The sequence below is a fragment of the Acanthopagrus latus genome, chromosome 15, assembly GCF_904848185.1.
Source record: "Acanthopagrus latus isolate v.2019 chromosome 15, fAcaLat1.1, whole genome shotgun sequence".
NCBI classification, from domain to species: Eukaryota; Metazoa; Chordata; class Actinopteri; order Spariformes; family Sparidae; genus Acanthopagrus; species Acanthopagrus latus.
Window position 1 is genome coordinate 8,032,056 of NC_051053.1, and position 16,777 is coordinate 8,048,832.

At 38.9% G+C, this 16,777-nt stretch overlaps 3 protein-coding genes across 8 annotated transcripts in view; all 3 read left to right on the top strand.

Annotated features, from left to right (window-relative positions):
- The window catches only part of mcph1 (microcephalin 1), a 29,597-nt gene extending 28,646 nt beyond the window's left edge, over nucleotides 1-951 (top strand). For 3 of the 6 annotated variants that reach the window (XM_037123041.1, XM_037123042.1, XM_037123043.1), the window contains exons 14-15: nucleotides 53-290; nucleotides 377-951. In XM_037123041.1, the coding sequence (XP_036978936.1) occupies nucleotides 53-290; nucleotides 377-429 (291 nt within the window). In that variant the 3' untranslated portion in view covers nucleotides 430-951. Of the gene's footprint in view, nucleotides 1-39; nucleotides 291-376 lie in introns of all 6 variants that reach the window. The other 3 variants (XM_037123047.1, XM_037123046.1, XM_037123045.1) reach the window with 3 other exon arrangements.
- A 1,957-nt stretch (nucleotides 952-2,908) lies between these two features.
- agpat5 (1-acylglycerol-3-phosphate O-acyltransferase 5 (lysophosphatidic acid acyltransferase, epsilon)) lies at nucleotides 2,909-13,785 on the top strand. The gene is made up of 8 exons (XM_037124606.1): nucleotides 2,909-3,780; nucleotides 4,386-4,455; nucleotides 4,551-4,666; nucleotides 4,778-4,867; nucleotides 5,819-5,909; nucleotides 7,028-7,189; nucleotides 10,676-10,799; nucleotides 11,688-13,785. The coding sequence occupies exons 1-8, from the start codon at nucleotides 3,562-3,564 to the stop codon at nucleotides 11,911-11,913; spliced, it is 1,098 nt and encodes a 365-aa protein (XP_036980501.1). The 5' UTR covers nucleotides 2,909-3,561; the 3' UTR covers nucleotides 11,914-13,785.
- Nucleotides 13,786-14,550: 765 nt separating this feature from the next.
- zgc:163080 (uncharacterized protein LOC799515 homolog) lies at nucleotides 14,551-16,309 on the top strand. The gene is made up of 5 exons (XM_037124332.1): nucleotides 14,551-14,666; nucleotides 15,130-15,212; nucleotides 15,322-15,423; nucleotides 15,520-15,607; nucleotides 15,726-16,309. The coding sequence occupies exons 2-5, from the start codon at nucleotides 15,137-15,139 to the stop codon at nucleotides 15,766-15,768; spliced, it is 309 nt and encodes a 102-aa protein (XP_036980227.1). The 5' UTR covers nucleotides 14,551-14,666; nucleotides 15,130-15,136; the 3' UTR covers nucleotides 15,769-16,309.
- Nucleotides 16,310-16,777: the final 468 nt, after the last annotated feature.

The following is a 16,777-nucleotide window of genomic DNA, read 5'->3' on the forward strand; positions in this document are numbered from 1 at the left end:
TGAACCTTGCTGAAATCAGTTACGGTATTTAACCATCAGTTTCTCTGCCCAGATCTGTCGTCTCCAGAGGCACCTGTCTGCCGGAGAGCACCAGCAGGACCTGTTCCAAAGCCAGCCCGCCATGTTTGTGTCCCAGCACTCTCAGCCACCCACTCAGAGTCTGGTGGAACTGATCCAGCTCTGTGGAGGAACTGTCTGCAAAAGCGTGCGTCAGGCGGGTATCTGCATTGGGAAGTACAGCGGCAGGAGACCAGAGGGAAGCAGGATCCTGTCTGAGCAGTGGGTGCTGGGTAAGATGCTTCCAGCTAATCTTTGTGCTAAATTCTCTGCTCTTTCTTCTCATCATTAACCTCTCTTTTTTATGATTTTATTTCAGATAGTATCATGCATTTGAAGCAGCTGTCATACGACAACTATGACTTGGAGTGAAAGCTGTTGGATATAAATTGTGTATGGCTGTGAAGTTTAGTTTTGATAATTTTATGCTGGACAGTGCCTGTTCTCATACCAGCAGATTCTGACTTACACTGTTCCTCTTCGGAAGTTTTATTATCGTGCTTTACAAATGTGTTCAGAGGTTTTTTATAAATCTTCTTGAATATCTCCTTTTTAAGACATTTAGTCCCAGTTTACCATGGAAACCATTCAACAATGGTCAAAGTTACTGTGAAACATGGAAATCTGGTTTGACAGAGTGTATGTGCGATCCTTTATCATTATATGCATTGTTTTGGTTTAATATTGTAATAAGCACCACTGCATAACAATGTGTTGTCATTATCTCACGATAAGACATGAGTTTGGGCTAGATAGTTTTACTTTTATATCTCTTTTATAAGATTTTTAAAAATACTTGCTGAGCCAGTTCAACACTCTAATGGAGATAAAAGACTGTATCCTTTATACAAATGTTTTGTTATGTCACCGTTAATAAACGCTTTTTAAAAAAAACTTTGATTGTGCTTTTGTTCATTTTCTGTTAAGTGACAAGCTGTATGAGAATAATGCTCACTTCAATCACTTAATCATCATCGGTAATCAGTACTCATCAGTTTTCTGGGATGAGGTTAATGTGATTGTACAATTTTTTTTTTCTTTTTTTTTTACAATCACGGTATGATTGGTATAGCACCCTTTTAAGAATGACGGCTTGATTTTGAAAAAAGAATGAAGACGTTTTGTTGTGATGGATCAATCTGTTAAAGTGCTGTCAGGGTCCACTCAGCAGTGTCAGTGGGTGACAGACAACTGATGAACATGCTGATGTATCACAGTTTGCACTCACACTTGTCAGTCATGTGCAAGCAGCAGAGATGGAAGGCAGCTAGTTTACTCAAATACTATGATACTTACTTGAGAGTCTCATACACTGCAGTTTCTGTTATAAGGTATTGAATATATGCAAGATGTATTGTTGGATATTGTATGTAAACATAAATCTACTAAACAGCAATTTTATTTATTGTATTTCAGTTGCACACATACGATTACAAAAAGTCAGATAATTAAATGATAGGAGATGTATCAGGAGAGGTCAAGAAGCCATCAGACTTAATAAATGGACCTCAACTCCCTTAAAGAAAGAAAAAGAAAAGAAAAAACTGATATAATTAAATATAAATACAAATAAAATACAATACAATAATAAAACTAAACAATGATCCAATGAAAACATATAAATAATGAATACAAGGAAAAATAAATGATATACATACAGACTTCATGGATTTAATTGGGGTGAGGTGGGGGCAGCTGTAGCTCAGGAGGCACTCAGGAAGTTGCTGGTTTGAATCCCCTGTTCCCCCAGATGCATGTCGAAGCATCCTTGAGCAAAATACTGAACCCCAAATTGCTTCTGATGAGCAGCTGGGACCTCTGCCATCAGTGTATGAATGTGAGTGTGAATGTGACAAGTGTTGAGACTTGAAAAGTGCTGTAGAAATGCAAGTCCATTTAAATGTAACGACAGTTTCTTTGTAAACATTTCTTAGGATGATGAGCTCTTTGCATGTCTTAGTGTTTGACATTTGTGCACCATGATATGTATGTTCTTGGATATAGTTATTGATATTTGCAAAGTAAATCAACATTTTATTTGTAGCTGTTATGTGGCTCCTTGTCTGTGCACCCAACTTTTGGAGTAACATGACACACACACACACACACACACACACACACACACACACACACACACACACACACAAAGAATACTAGTCCCTTGCAGTTACACCTAAAAAGAGTTGCATACTGCAGTTGAACCATCCTTGCTCATCAGTAGGCCAAATCCAGTAAAGACTTTTATTTTACTGTGATATCACCTGCACTACAAAAGATTACTGAATCATATATAGTCCGCTTTTCATAAAATTTGAAAATGGAATTTAATTATTTGTAATCATGCACCGCAGGTCAAACCAGGTTAATTTCTTATTTTGCAAAAGGGCTGGTAAGTAAGACTTTGGATAAAGAAATTGGTAATCGTCTACTCACCCTCATGAATTTGAAAGTTTGGCAAAGTTTTATAACTCTCAAAACATTTCTGGAGCTTCACAGCAAACAGCATTGCAGGATTCTCCTGAACAACTGAAGTAGATGTGGACAAAAAATGTGAATTAATGGTGAATTTTCCATTAAGACAGTTCTATCTTGTTTGAGAGGAATGTTTTCGTATATTGTCCCTGACAAATAAATGTAAGAAAATAATTTAAAAAAACACTCTGACTTGCTCGAAAACAAACAAAAGTGAAGTGTGCAATGTTATTTGTGGAAACTTGTATGGAAATCCCGAGTTAAAAGTGGCAGGAAACAGTGTAATAGTCCTTTAATGTTGGAGCATATGGCACTTATGGTGCGCTCTCGCCTATTGGTTGCGCTCCTCTACGTCATTTGACCAATGGGCTTCGTCGATGTTACGGGGTGTCATTACGTAGTAGGGAGGCGTGTGTGACATTTGCTGCAAGGAGCTAGTTTACGAACAGCTAGCTGGATAAAGATGAAGAATTACGACAGGAAATAGAAAATATTTTGCCTTTTAACAACTGAGTTGACGTTTGCGTAACACTTTGTAATCGCAGCCACGTTAGATAGGACATTTTACGTCAAATGTAGCGTTTGGTAAAACTTCCTGTCTGGTTAAACACGTTAAATAGTCCGCTAACGCTTTCTTTTAACTTACACTGTAAATGTAAGGAGTTCGGTTTGAGGTTGTGCTCTGCTTTGCTCCTCTGAAATGTTGATACTAGTTAGGTAGCTGCTGTAAATTTTTGATTATGTCTCGCAGCATGGGTGGACGTTAATGCTTAAGCCGACTTGGCTAACTGCGGTTTGCACACAAGGTTAAAATTAGCTTTAGCAAGCTAGCTCCTCACTCCGCTCACTTGCTTGCTGCAGCTGCTTCCTCACTTTCTTATGCTGACTTGTCAGGGCAGGTGTGGTGAAAGTAGGCCAGGTGTGCTGTGGGATAGATAGGGTGCACTGTCGTTAATAACAGTGCGTAGTACTGAGACCTACGGTCTGATTTCAGGGATTTTTTGTTACTTTAGTTGAGCCTGAGGTAGGATCATGCTGCTCTCTTTGGTTGTGCACACATACTCGCTGCGGTACTGGTTGCCAGCCACCGTCATGCTGGGGACTGCCCCGGCTTATCTGCTGTCATGGGGGGCATGGCGCCTACTTTCTACTGTCCTACCAGCGAGAGTGTATCACAAGCTGGACGACCGGTTGTACTGCATCTACCAGAGTATGGTCCTCTTCTTCTTTGAAAACTACACAGGAGTTGAGGTGAGTGGTCCCTCACTTACTGCACGTGCACTCTCAGTAAATCTGATAGTTAAAGTGGAAAACTGAAGTTGATGGGGTGCTCATTTGGGGGGACCTGCAGGCTCTGAGCTTGCAATTGGCTCCCTAAAATAAAGTACTCCTGAAGTAAACACAGCAGCAAATGGAGCCAGACACGAGCTCCTGAACAAGATCTTGGTGAACTAGGTGCATGTCTAGAAAGTCTGCATTCCTCTGCCCTTTTGTTGCCACTGCTTGCACGGTTGGTATGTTTGTACGTTAGGGAGTGCACAAAAGCAACAGTGATAGTTTTGTAACTGGTCCACCGTTGTCTCTGATATGATTTGTGTGATAAACTGCCCACCATGAGTAGATTGGAAGGGACCTTTTCATTAAATCCTCTTGGGCTTACTGAAAAGCTGCAGTCCACGATGGTTTAGCTTTTGTGAAAATGAGCAAAATCCATCTGTACTGGAAGCAAATCCCTGATGCAGTTGAATGTGTAATATGTAAAAAAAAAAAAAAAAAAAGGAATCATAATCTCATTGTTGAATGATTTTGCAAACTCACACGACATCTGCAACATCTTTAACCTGCTTTCTCTCTAGGTTGTTATATATGGAGATATACCAAAGAACAAAGAGAATGTGATCTATCTGTCCAATCACCAATGTACAGGTAAAACATTTGAACGTCCTGCTGTAAAATCTTATTCTCATGCAAAGCTCAGATTGAAATGAATATCTAATCCCTACCAATGGCTTTCCTGGTAGCTGACTGGATCATCGCCGATATGCTCGCCATCAGGCAGAGTGCTCTTGGTCACGTCAGATACATCCTTAAAGATGGACTCAAGTGGCTGCCGCTATACGGATGGTATTTCTCTCAGGTAATGCAATTCTGTGAGTATTTGAATGTTGTTTTGTAAAGTGCAGATGTAAATTATGGTTCAGTCAAAGTCCGGCACTGCTGTTGTCATCAGATTATATTTCTCTTTTAGCATGGAGGAGCCTACGTGAAGCGAAGTGCAAAGTTTAATGAGAAAGCGATGAAGAAGAAGCTCCTCACTCAAACTCAGTGTGGAGCACCAGTAAGTAATGCTTTCATGTCTTTTCCCCAGAGACAAAAATGACATTTTCAGTGATGTTCAATGAGAAACACGAACTTAGAAGACGGATCTTATCTTCACACTGGCTTTTGACATGCTTTTCTAATCATTGCAGGCTCGCTTTTAAACTTTCACCTATTAAATTCACTGCAGAGCTTTCTGCAATAATCTCCTCAAATTCAGTATTCCAAAAATTCCTTCGTACCCTCCCTGTAATTAGGATGTCGATGTGCATAGTTTCTCACAGTGCAGAAAGGTTCACTAGCAGTGTGTGTTATTGTGTTTAAAGGGCTTGTTTTAAAGCTTGTTTTTAATCACTTTTTTGGATTTAGCCATGGGGGATTAGAGAGAGAGTGTGTGTGTGTGTGCGCGCGTGTGTGTGTGTGTGTGTGTGTGTGTGTGTGTGTGTGTGTGTGCGCGTGTGTGTGTGTGTGCTACCCGAGGTTACACTTTTGATGGCTCTGTTTATAAGTCCACTGGTTAAAGGAACCCTAATAATTTGTCATTATGACGAAAAGTACATAATAATAGTAATTTACAAGTAATTCAGGAAAATTGTAAAAAAAAAAAAAATTTTAAAAAAGCCTTCATCGGCGATGTGATTTTTAATGTACATTCTTTATTTGTGCAAAAATAAATTTTTAGAAAGCTACACCTTCCTGGTAATTATTAAACGTGCATGAACCAGAGTGGCATCACAGTGTAATAGGCAAAAAGGGGGATACAAAAAAAATGTGTTTTTAGTTAAGTTGTAATCCCAACTTACTAAAGTGTCATTGAGAACTGCTACTCATTATCAGTTCTTCACAGTGTTAAGTTTCCTTGTTACTTGCTCAACAAATCCTCTAAATGTAAATAAATTCCATTTTGGCCGTTTCAATGAGAACCAACTCTGAAGACGCTTTCATCTCACGTGTTTTTTTCTCCCCACAGATGTACCTTGTCATTTTCCCAGAAGGAACTCGGTATAATCCAGAGCTCAAGAATGTTATCGCTGACAGTCAGGCTTTTGCTTCGAAAGAAGGTACTGGCATGATGATAGCTACCATTTACTGTTGTACTGCTGCATACTAATTCAGCTCAGCCCACTCATTCTGTGAAACAGCTGACTAAGTTTTGTTGTGTGACCTGTGATCCCCAGTGCAAGCTACTCTTTGACCAATGAGTATCATGTGCATTCAGATTTAGGAAACCCTTCATTTTAAGGTTATGTTTTCGGTTTAAATTGTTCATGATTGGCATCATATATTAAAATTCAGAACTGCATAGCGAAGTGAAAAAATCAGAGTATGTCATGGTAATACAGCCTCAAAACTCACTAAACTATATTTTTAAACAGTTTTTTCTTTTATTTAATAAAAACAACTTAATTTATATTGTCATTGGATTGGACATTGCGAGTGTGTTGCCAGGAATTGCTCAGCTTCCACCTAAACGGCTTATTAAATATTCTAGCTAGTGTTGGCTCAAAGTTTTGAGCAATAAATGGGCTTGCTGCTTATGGATGATAGAGAATTTATGACTCACTCAGAGAACTGAAAAGAATGTGTTTGAAGGAGATGTCTCTTCTAGTTTAGTCTTGCAGCATGAAGTGAAGTGAAAGTAACACATTTTTAATGGTGTTTATATTTAACTGTGATGCATTTTTCAGTGTTGTTTTAACGTTTGACAGCTATATAAACATGTTGCATCAACATGATATGATTCTATTGTGCAATGTGGCGTTAAGGTCGGCTCACAAACTGCATCCATTCTGCAGAGATTAAGCCTATCTCTCGACCACAGCGCTCAATATCACCTTCCCCCATTAATCCAAATAAATCTCTCTGGAGCGCCGACATGTGCACATGACATTATCTGCTATTAGTGAGGTATTAGCAGTGGAGGACGGTGCCACACCGACAACAGACTACGCAGTAACTGACCCAAACACAAGCTTTCACATAGAATTACTATGTTTTTATGTGATACCTTTCTAATATCAGTGTTCATTTCTTTAATTTGAAAGTATTTCAGGGGCCACCAGGATGTTTGACAGAACTTTTATTGTGTAGGCTCATATGTTCAATGTCCAAAGTGTCTACCCATCACATTATCAGATTAAATAAAGAATTCATGAGTTTTATTGTGTCCTTTCTGTAGGACTGGCTATTCTGAGGCACACGCTCACACCCAGAATGAAGGCGTCTCACATAGCTCTCGAGACGATGAGGGGCCACCTGGATGCTGTATATGACATCACCGTGGCCTACGAGGGAAGACTGAAAACCGCTGGTGAAAGAAAACCGGCACCTTCGATGCCAGGTAAGCAGACCTGCTTAGGAATCTCAGTGAAACATTTTTAGGAAGAAGACTGAGACTTTTGACCTTCAATGACTTCTTCTGTGCAAACCCAGTAGATCTTTTAAGGTTTAAACTCATACAGGACACATGCAGCTGTAATACATTTGGAAATTTAAGCTCACCTCCACGGAGGGAAGAGTAGACAGAAAGAGAGAGGCAGCAGCTTTGTTTTACATGTCCTTTCAATTAGGCCTGATCCCAGTGTCCACACTCACAGACTCACTGAGTTTGAGGTGTGTTCCACAAGGATTTGGGGCTGTCACACTGTCAAATCGTCAAGTACGCAACTGCTTTCTCGCAGACATTTTAGGCCCTTAATAGCCACTTTTTGTATGCCTAATGCTGTCCCATTCCTATTTATACCATTTCGGCCTCTTGCAGCCTCTTTCAGTTGACGTCATCTCTTAAGTGTTTGACTAAGTCCATGAAGGCTCAGGGTCTAAAGCCCTTGGGGGGGCATTGAAATTGGGTCTAAATCTCACCACGAGACTCCAGAACGATTCTGTTTTGCCCAGTCATGGCTCCATTCCTGTTGAACTATCCACATTAACAGAGAGTAATGTGGTGAGAACAACTTGTTGTTATCCCATTTGCTGCCGTAGTGCCCATTTACTCTTGCTATTACAATGCAATCTATTTCCAAATATCCTATGTGGGTGCATAAACATACTTGTTAATGCAGGGCATAAAAGCACACAGGGCATATTGTGATCTGAACAAAATCATACCGTCTGAAGATAGTCTGGCTGTCGTTGCAATCAAATTTCAGCTAAATGTAAATGCAGTCTGTAAAGATATAACCAGGGTTACTTGAAACAGAAGTCTTTAAAGCATTGGCATGGGTCATTAGAAGTGCTTAAATTTTTGCTTAACATTAGTAAATAAGTTAAGTTGAGATAAGGTAACTAATCCAACCCTAACATAGTCTAACCCATTTACAAATTTTAGGTAAAAAAGTATATGTATCATAAGTACTTTAATAGTATATGTGTATATATTTATTATTTGAATTCAAGCACTTCTAATGACCAATGTCTGCTGAGGCTTGTGATCCCCATATAATTCTGTCCTCACAAAAACAATTGAAAACCGAATGATAACTTTCCAAGGCATTGCTTCCTTTGACTCTCTGTGTGCCACGTTTATTGATAAATCCAGCTGCTCTGCAGGGCAAATTTGGAAATTGAGGTTCAATCCCAGAGCTGCCAGAATCAACAAGAATGAAAATTATCAGTGCAACCTTTCCATATGCCGGCCCCCCAAAAATGAAACCTGATTACAATAATTGGAAAATACATGTTAATATCAGTTAACAAAGTTAATAAAGCACAGGATGAGTTTTTAACGCCACATACAAACACAGTTACAGACCATCAGCTACAGCAGCTGCAGCCTGCCTCTAGTTTCTGTTAATCAGTCTATTCATAGATACACAGGCATTGTCTGAATGTATTGTAACAACCTTGCAACATTGTGCCCACCCTCTCAGTAATTAATCACACAGCAAACATTACCTATTAACAGCCATGTCTTCCTGTAAACAGCATGACTGTGTGTTTTGACATTTTTTGATTATTCCATGTTCCCAGTTGTTCTACAAGCACCAGTTTGAATGTTTGAAAAAACATCCCGTTTCATTCAGGAATAAACATCAATGTGTTTCTTGCAAACAGAACAGAGAAAACAGAAAAGCATTCTTCTCATCACGCACTTCCTGGTCCCATGTGGTGAAGGTGACTTTAGTCATGTCACAGGGAGGTGGCAGTGACTCGAGGCTGGGTTCACACTGCAGCTACAAGAGTCTGCTTCTTTTTGGTATACCTCTTAAACTTGCTGCTAATTGCAATAAAGGAAAGTAGTAATCCAACTTGTCACTTTTGAACAAATGTTCGGACACAATCAAATTATTAAAAATATGAAATTATACTGCACAATCACAAAACTACTATACATTTCTCTGAAAGTTTACACTTCATATATTCTACGTTCATATCTTTGTAGATGCAGTAATTGATCAATTGGGATGGCTCAAACATCTCATTTTTGTGGCCGACATCTTGTAATTTTTTTTACAATTTTCATGAATGAAACTCTGTGGCTCAGCTTTGCTTATTGTTTTACTTTTGATTATGCTTTTCTCTAGCAATGTAATTACACTTGAAATGAACTCATCTACAGTTGGCTACTAGATAATGTTTGCTTGGTCATTCACTTTCCTGCTAATTGAGAATTCAATGCATAACAAATCAACAGTCAAGTCGACAGCTAAGCGACCCTCTGGGGCTGTTTGGTCTCCCCCCTTACATCCAGACAACTTAAACATGCAGTGGGCTATTCTGGAGAATGACAGGTGATTGTTGAGTCCCACCCCCAGATTTTCAAATACCGAAAAATGAAACTCTTAAACAATAGTCGATCGGACCAAACAAAAGTGTCAGTAATGAGCTTAACTATAGTTTATTAAAGGGATCATATGAGAAGGCATTGTTAGTCGCTACGTGAAAAGACTTGATTTCCTTCAACAACACACATGACCCGCAGTGAATGCTCAGCTTTCTTTCAGGAGATTGATTTATGAGATTCTTTGTGAGTGTTAATGTGTCTTTATGCCAAACATTTGTTTGGAGTTCGAGGAGCTGAAAACAGCACTTCACCTCCTCCATGTACGAGGAAGGAAGGTGTCTTTTTCATCCAAGACTGACTCTGGCTTTTTCATGTGTGTCCTTGCAACATTACATGTCTGTGTGTCTCTCCTCTTGAGCTTCCATCCACACAACCCGCCTTTCATCGAGTTGTCAGTGTCTATTAAACTGGCACATTTTGTGTCTGAAGGTCAATTTGAAGCTGCACAGCAGCTAACTGAAAGTGCTCTCTTGACCAGAGAAGCAATCTTTCGCTGCTGACTTCGATCGAGTTTCCTCTTTTGGCCGCAGAGCCAAGTTTCCTGATAATATTGCATGTTGTGGAAACAGGAACTTGAAGGTCTCTGGGGATACACATGTAGCCTTGAGCGTTCACACTTGTTACATTTTTATGTCTGACCTTCTCAGACAGTTTTCTTGCTTTACTCACTGCTCTGACACAGAAAATGTTTGATTTGGGAACATTTATTTCATAATGTTAAAACTGATCTGAGGGTTTTTATCTCATAGTACAAATAAAAAATATTCAACTTAAAGTGATTTTAGACCTTAAATTGGTCTTGACTGATGGACAGATTTGACCTGATGTGCTTCTTCAGTCTGAGAATCTAACCAGTTTGACCACCATGCTGCTGTACCGGTCTTTACTCTATTGAATCAAAGGGACTTGGCGTCAGCGTGTCAGAGCAGCACCACTCCATCATTGTCACCTCGTGTTGATTTTAAAAAAGCTTACCGTACGTGCTGTTGTGCTGAAAGGCTTTTCCTGTTTTTGTTTAGTCTCTTTATTTTTTGTGTTTGACAGAATTCCTGTGCAAAGAATGTCCCCGCGTCCACATACACTTCGACCGTGTGGACATAAAGGAAATTCCTCCAGAGCCAGTGTTTTTCCGCAGGTGGCTGCATGAGCGCTTCGAAATCAAGGACCGGTAAGTGAGCGTGGGTGGAACAATTCATCATGTTGAAATTGCATGTTATTCAATCAATATGTAAACTGTAGTGAGATGTCTTTTGTTTTTTATTTTCATGTTTTGCTTACTACAGCTCCACTCGTATGGAGAGTTAGATATGTATCTTAGCGTCTGTATGAGCTGGAAATAATACTTCTACTTTATTTTTTGTCGAAGTGTGAAAAATAAAAATACCTAACACTAACCATTGTGTTTTCAAGGTTAGGGAAATTCTTGAATTCAAATACACTCCTATACAAATACGAATACAGGTTTGCAAGATTTATTGCAACCAAAATATGAGTCTGTCTTGCTTTGTACCAAAGCCTTGTATCTTTTAGGTCAACGAGGGCTGTCAGGATATCAGATTTTTACCACACAATTATCGTGGCCAAGGGAATTAACAATAGTGATTATAATAACATGCTTCCAATCAAATCTGTCTTTAACTGTGTGTTCTCTCTCTTTTTTTGGGCAAAAGAATTACCTTCAAAATATGAGTGTAGGAAATACCTGCGATACCACTCCTATAGGTCGATAGATGAAGAAAATGATAATTAGTTGCAACCCAAAATGTATTTACATAACAGAAAAATATTCCAGAACCAGTCATATAGACTGAAATAATGTCTTACAAAATATTTGGATATAGAGAGTTAGAAAGATCCATTGGGGACAAAATTGACAGCAAAAACCACCACACTGTGATTCAGTGGCAAGATTTGTGCTGTAACTGCTGTAAAAATCCTGATGTGAACCTTCGTCAGACAGGTTTTTGTTTCGTTCCACTTGGCAGTTTCTTTTTCTAGTTCTCGTGCATTTCCAAGACAGGCTGAATTCCTGAGAGAGTTATCTGTCTTTTCACAGGCTGCTGACGGATTTCTACGAGTCGGAGGATGCAGACAAAATATGCAAGTTCCCAGGGGAAGGCAAGCCGTCTCCTCTGAACCTCTCTAAAACCCTCCCATCAGTGGTTATCTTGGGGGGACTGACACTGCCGTTACTTCTGACGGAGAACGGCAGGAAACTGTACGTGAGAACCTGGGTGTACGGGACGCTGCTCGGCTGGCTGTGGGTGAATGTTTTTCCTTAACGAACAGCGGGCGGAGGCTGCCACGGTGAGACGCACAAAAGACACGGAGAAATGGTGCCATTTACCTGTAACTGATCAACACCAGGTGTGTTCCAGATGCAGAGCAGCGTCTGATCAGAGGCTCAGAGATTTATCCCACTTCTGGCTCACTGTTGACCTCAAGCTGAAAGCTGAACGGAGATGCAGAGAAAAGTTAAGCTTTTTGTGCTACTTGTTCCCTCGTGTAATTTGGATTTGCAGCCTGAAATGAAGAGAAAACATGAGTGGATTTGTTGAAAAGTATTAGATTTATCAAAAATACCCCTTGATCATTATTATTAAATAAAAATAGCTATATACTTCGCTTGAAATATTTGCCCCTTCATCAGATTTAGCAAAAAAATTGTGTTCTTGCATGCTCACTTTCCCATCAAACATTGGCCAGCATTAAAGCTATTCTATCAGATTTATTTTGAAAAACTCAGAACATAATGATCATGGTCAGCTACTCCATGTAACTGACACAGTATAGTCATGATAGATCTCTAATTATTAAATGCACTGACTTGTTGACATTGGTTGTAATGTGTTATTTATGTCAAGTCTCATGTCAGAAGGATTATTATGCACTTTGCTCATGTGAAGTGATGTGTTTTTTTTTGTTTTGTTTTTTTTTTACATCAGTAGAATAAAATTAATAGCCTGCATTCCTCGTGGAGCATGACACCAGCTATTTACCATAATTATTCATACTTACATCACTTTTCTGAAAATGAATGTAGCCGTTGTTCATTTATGCAACTATGAAAGAGTAAACATCTTTTAATTTACAACGCCAAGATTCTGATTTTGCTGATATTGATATCCTTGAAGAAAAACAGTCTATACATTTTCTTTGTCTCTGATGTTGCCACAGCTCGTATGGAGGAATGCATGTTAAAAATGATAATGTTCTACCAGTGTAAAATATCACTTTAATGTCAAAATGTCAGTCATTGCCAAAATCTGGTGTGTTTGCCATGATTTTCTCTATGTTTTAAGTTGAGCAATACTTGTTTTAATGCCAGCCCAGATCACAATGAAGCAACTTATTTGTCTTTTTCATCTTTCTTTGGCCTTTATAGATTCTGATTAAATTTTTTATAATGGTTCCATAACTTTTATATGCATATTTACTTTGAATACCATGCTATGGCTTACATGAAAGTATTTACCTAGCAAAAAGCTGAAAAAGCCATGTTAACAGTATATCACAGGTTCCTGTGCACTCAAAGCCATTTGTATTATAACTGTCACTGTATTGTGAAAAGCACTGTATGTCCATTGTTGTTGTTTACTGTAATGAAACCATTGCATTTTCCACAAGTCACTTTACATGTTTGCTGTCTTGTCTTCCTCTAAAGTTAGTCTTTTTGATATGTTTTCCTCATGTCGATGGTACAGTAAATCTCATGGTTTTTACATGTTTCTCCAATACCTCACTTGAATAATCCTTCCTTGTTCTTAAATGACCCTTGTCAGACATTTTATAGTCATTTTTATCCTGACAAGATCAGACTGTAACTCATCAGGAAAATCTATGTAGACCGTATTTAAAATGCCAACGGATTTTTGGAAATGTGTGCCTTCTCTTTGGAGGAGCTGGTCCTCAGCCCTCACAGAGGGCCACAGTGGCTCTTTTCCACCAGGTGACTGCATGGAGGCACTCTGCAGGAGCTGCTGCTCACTGCAGCATGTGGTCACATTGTCTACAATTCATAGTGGCTTATTTTGCTCTAAGAATGCATTGATTTACACTTTTTGAGGACTATTATTAAACGATGAAACCTTTAATGTGTGTAAGTTCTGGAAATGAGGGTCGCAGTGAAAATAAAGTGGTTTTCTTTGGGGAGAGTTGAGTTTTCTGTCTGTTGTCTTACAGTCCTGAACACAAGAAACAAGCACCCACTGGTCCCCTGCGCAGGAGCAATGCAGACTGAGTTAAACCTGCTAACACAAAGTGCCTTTTTTGTAATGCACAATCACAACAAATGAAACATTTTGGATGCCTTATACACAATTTCAGGTTTTACTTTAATTCAGCCTGAACTGTTTTTCATGTTGACAAAAGACATGATTAAATCTTGACAGAAGTGCTGCAGGTCTAAGGGCTTAAACTGCCAGAGGAACAGATGATGGTCAGATTAAATTTGCTGTTGGGTCCATATCAATCACCCACCTCCACATCTGACTTAATGCTCTCTGTCCTTATTGTCACCTCCACAACCACATTGAGTACAGTGGGCACAGCAGACACATGGTAGCATTGTACATGAACACAGACCATCCAGTACAACTAAGTTCAAATAATACTACATCTCCCTAGGTTGTATGTGTAATGTTTAAAATATGTTGTGGGTACAGAAGGTAACTGACTGAAATGCATGTGTCTGAGTTACTTTTTGTGTCTTTTCTTCAGTGGCTTTTGTGGCTTTCGGAATCACATATTAGCTAATGGAGGTAGTCATTTTACAGAATAATTTATCAGAGAATTATTAGACTCAATTCAAAACCCTGTCTTTACTTATTGAGATAAAGACCAAAGGACTCTCAAGGATAAAACAATTTGAGTCAAACCCTGAAATACTACTTTCCCACTTTATCAAGTGTAAGCGAACACAGCACAAACCAAAGCCGCGCATGCGTGTTATGATTTTAGGGCGGTAACAAGGAAGTGCAGTCACAAATCGAAGGCAACGTTTCTGAGTGCTGCTGCGCACTTGTTTAGACTCAAGGTACGTATTAAACCAAAACGAAATAAAGAGTACTGTGGTGTTAAATGGTAACCATATGTACTTCACATTAAGTAAATTACTAGCGTGAATATTTTTGTACGTGTATTTAGCTGTACGCGTTTTGTTGCTGTATGTCTCAGTCTTTAAAGGTCCCACAGCGACATCTAGAGCTCTGTCAGAGTTACTGCTGCTGAACACGACAACATGATTGAAGCTGTCAAAGTGGAACTGTGCTATAAAGTTACGAGCTTGGTTTTAAATTGTAATTAGGCTGGCAGGTTGTTTAGAGAGCAAATATTATTCGCTGTTTTTTCAAGGTGCTTAAAATGAGACAGTGCTTAATTTCCTGAAGAGTGAGCTGCTATGCTTACTTGCTTCACTTAGGAGTTTTCTTAATGTTTTTAGAAATTAAAGTCTTAGTTCAACTTTAATGACAAAGACCACTCTGTATGTCTTTTCACAGCTTCGTGATGGCCGTGGACTGGATTGGTTTCGGCTATGCTGCAGCCATCGCCCTTGGAGGATTTATGGGATACAAGAGAAAAGGTCAAAAATTGACCCTTGATGACTTCATGAATTCATTTTGGCAGAAAGCCCAACCACAGTGAATTCACTACCACGTGATTCATGATTATATGTCTCTGTTTTCTTGTAGGAAGTGTGATGTCCCTGATGGCTGGTTTGGTTTTCGGGGGGTTATCCGCTTACGGGGCATACAACATCTCCAATGACTCAAAGGACATTAAGATCTCGTTGTGTGAGTATTGCTAAGCCCAATGTAATGTGCTGATTTTCAGAGAAATTTCTGAAAACTTCCAGCCAGTATAATTTCATGTTTTTTTCCTTCTCCCAGTGACCTCTGGACTCCTTTCACTTGTAATGGGAATGAGATACAAAAAGTCTGGGAAATTAATGCCTGCTGGCCTGATGTCAGGGCTAAGGTCAGAGTTGAACGTGATCCACATGTAGAAATCTTTATTGAGCAACTCAAGGATTGTGAAATAGCACTTTTCCCCTCACTGACTTAATTAATTTTGATTTGCCCCCTCTTCCCCACAGTTTATTGATGGTGTTTCGGCTGTTGCTGCTCATCATGGTGTGACTGGAGGAGTAGCACTGACCGCAGGGAGAGCTTTCTGTTCCTTAATGCGCAACCCTTGTTTTAAAGGAGACCACATTCCCAGTTTGCATAACAGGGCTTCTGTTTTGTGTGGTAACTTAACTTTCATGTGACCCAAAGCTGACAAAAGCTCAACAGATTTAACTACTAATCCAGTTATGGTGATTCTGTTTAGGTGAATCAAGCTGGGGTTTTTTTTGTGTGTGTGTGAGCATTTGAATGAACACTGATCCCATGATTTGAGATGAGTTATTATTACCACAGGTTTACTTACTCACTACATGAGTTTGTGGGTGCTTTTGTTTGCCTTGGCAGGGGTTTACAGTGTACACTACAACATCAGTTTTGCAGGCTGCTACACTGTCAACGTGATTAAGCTGAAATGTTCAAATTACTCAAAAAAGGAACAAGTTTGACAACTAAGATTTGTATTCTTGACAGGTCACATGTTAAAGATTGAAGATACTATGTCATTTTTGTAATATTAACAAAACGGAATAAATGGATGTGATTCTTAAAATAATGTGAACAATTATTTATTTTTTTTTTTTTTGTCAAGATGAGGTTAAAGTCCAAATTCCGATTCCAGTGAAAGAGTACATTCCTGCACACACTTTTCACCTCTGTGTTGATAGATTTATTAAAAAAGATCAACATTTTGGAAAAATCCAAACTAAAAACGACACTGGGATGAGGTTACTGCCATTTATTTGTCCTTTATTTGTATAGGATGACCTTGTGATTCATAATTGCTCATTTTAGATTCATTATTTGTTATTCAATAAAACAAGATGTGTGTCCTATCTGTGATGCAATTCAAATTTAAAGTTAAGATGATTTTTTTTATGATATATAATGAATTTTTATTTTAAAGTTTTCAGAATATTTGGATGATTATCAGGATGATATCTTGGACAGATATTGTGTTGGATCGGACAGTCGTTACGTACATTTTAATATCCTCCCATGCTACATTACAGTCTGCAGTTTT

Coding starts and splice junctions, on each gene's coding strand:
- agpat5 (XM_037124606.1), top strand. CDS start 3,562: ATGCTGCTCTCTTTGGTTGTGCACACATACTCGCTGCGGTACTGGTTG. Junction 4,456..4,550: donor GTCCAATCACCAATGTACAG/GTAAAACATTTG, acceptor CTTTCCTGGTAG/CTGACTGGATCATCGCCGAT. Junction 5,910..7,027: donor GGCTTTTGCTTCGAAAGAAG/GTACTGGCATGA, acceptor TCCTTTCTGTAG/GACTGGCTATTCTGAGGCAC.
- zgc:163080 (XM_037124332.1), top strand. CDS start 15,137: ATGGCCGTGGACTGGATTGGTTTCGGCTATGCTGCAGCCATCGCCCTT. Junction 15,213..15,321: donor TATGGGATACAAGAGAAAAG/GTCAAAAATTGA, acceptor GTTTTCTTGTAG/GAAGTGTGATGTCCCTGATG. Junction 15,424..15,519: donor GGACATTAAGATCTCGTTGT/GTGAGTATTGCT, acceptor TCCTTCTCCCAG/TGACCTCTGGACTCCTTTCA.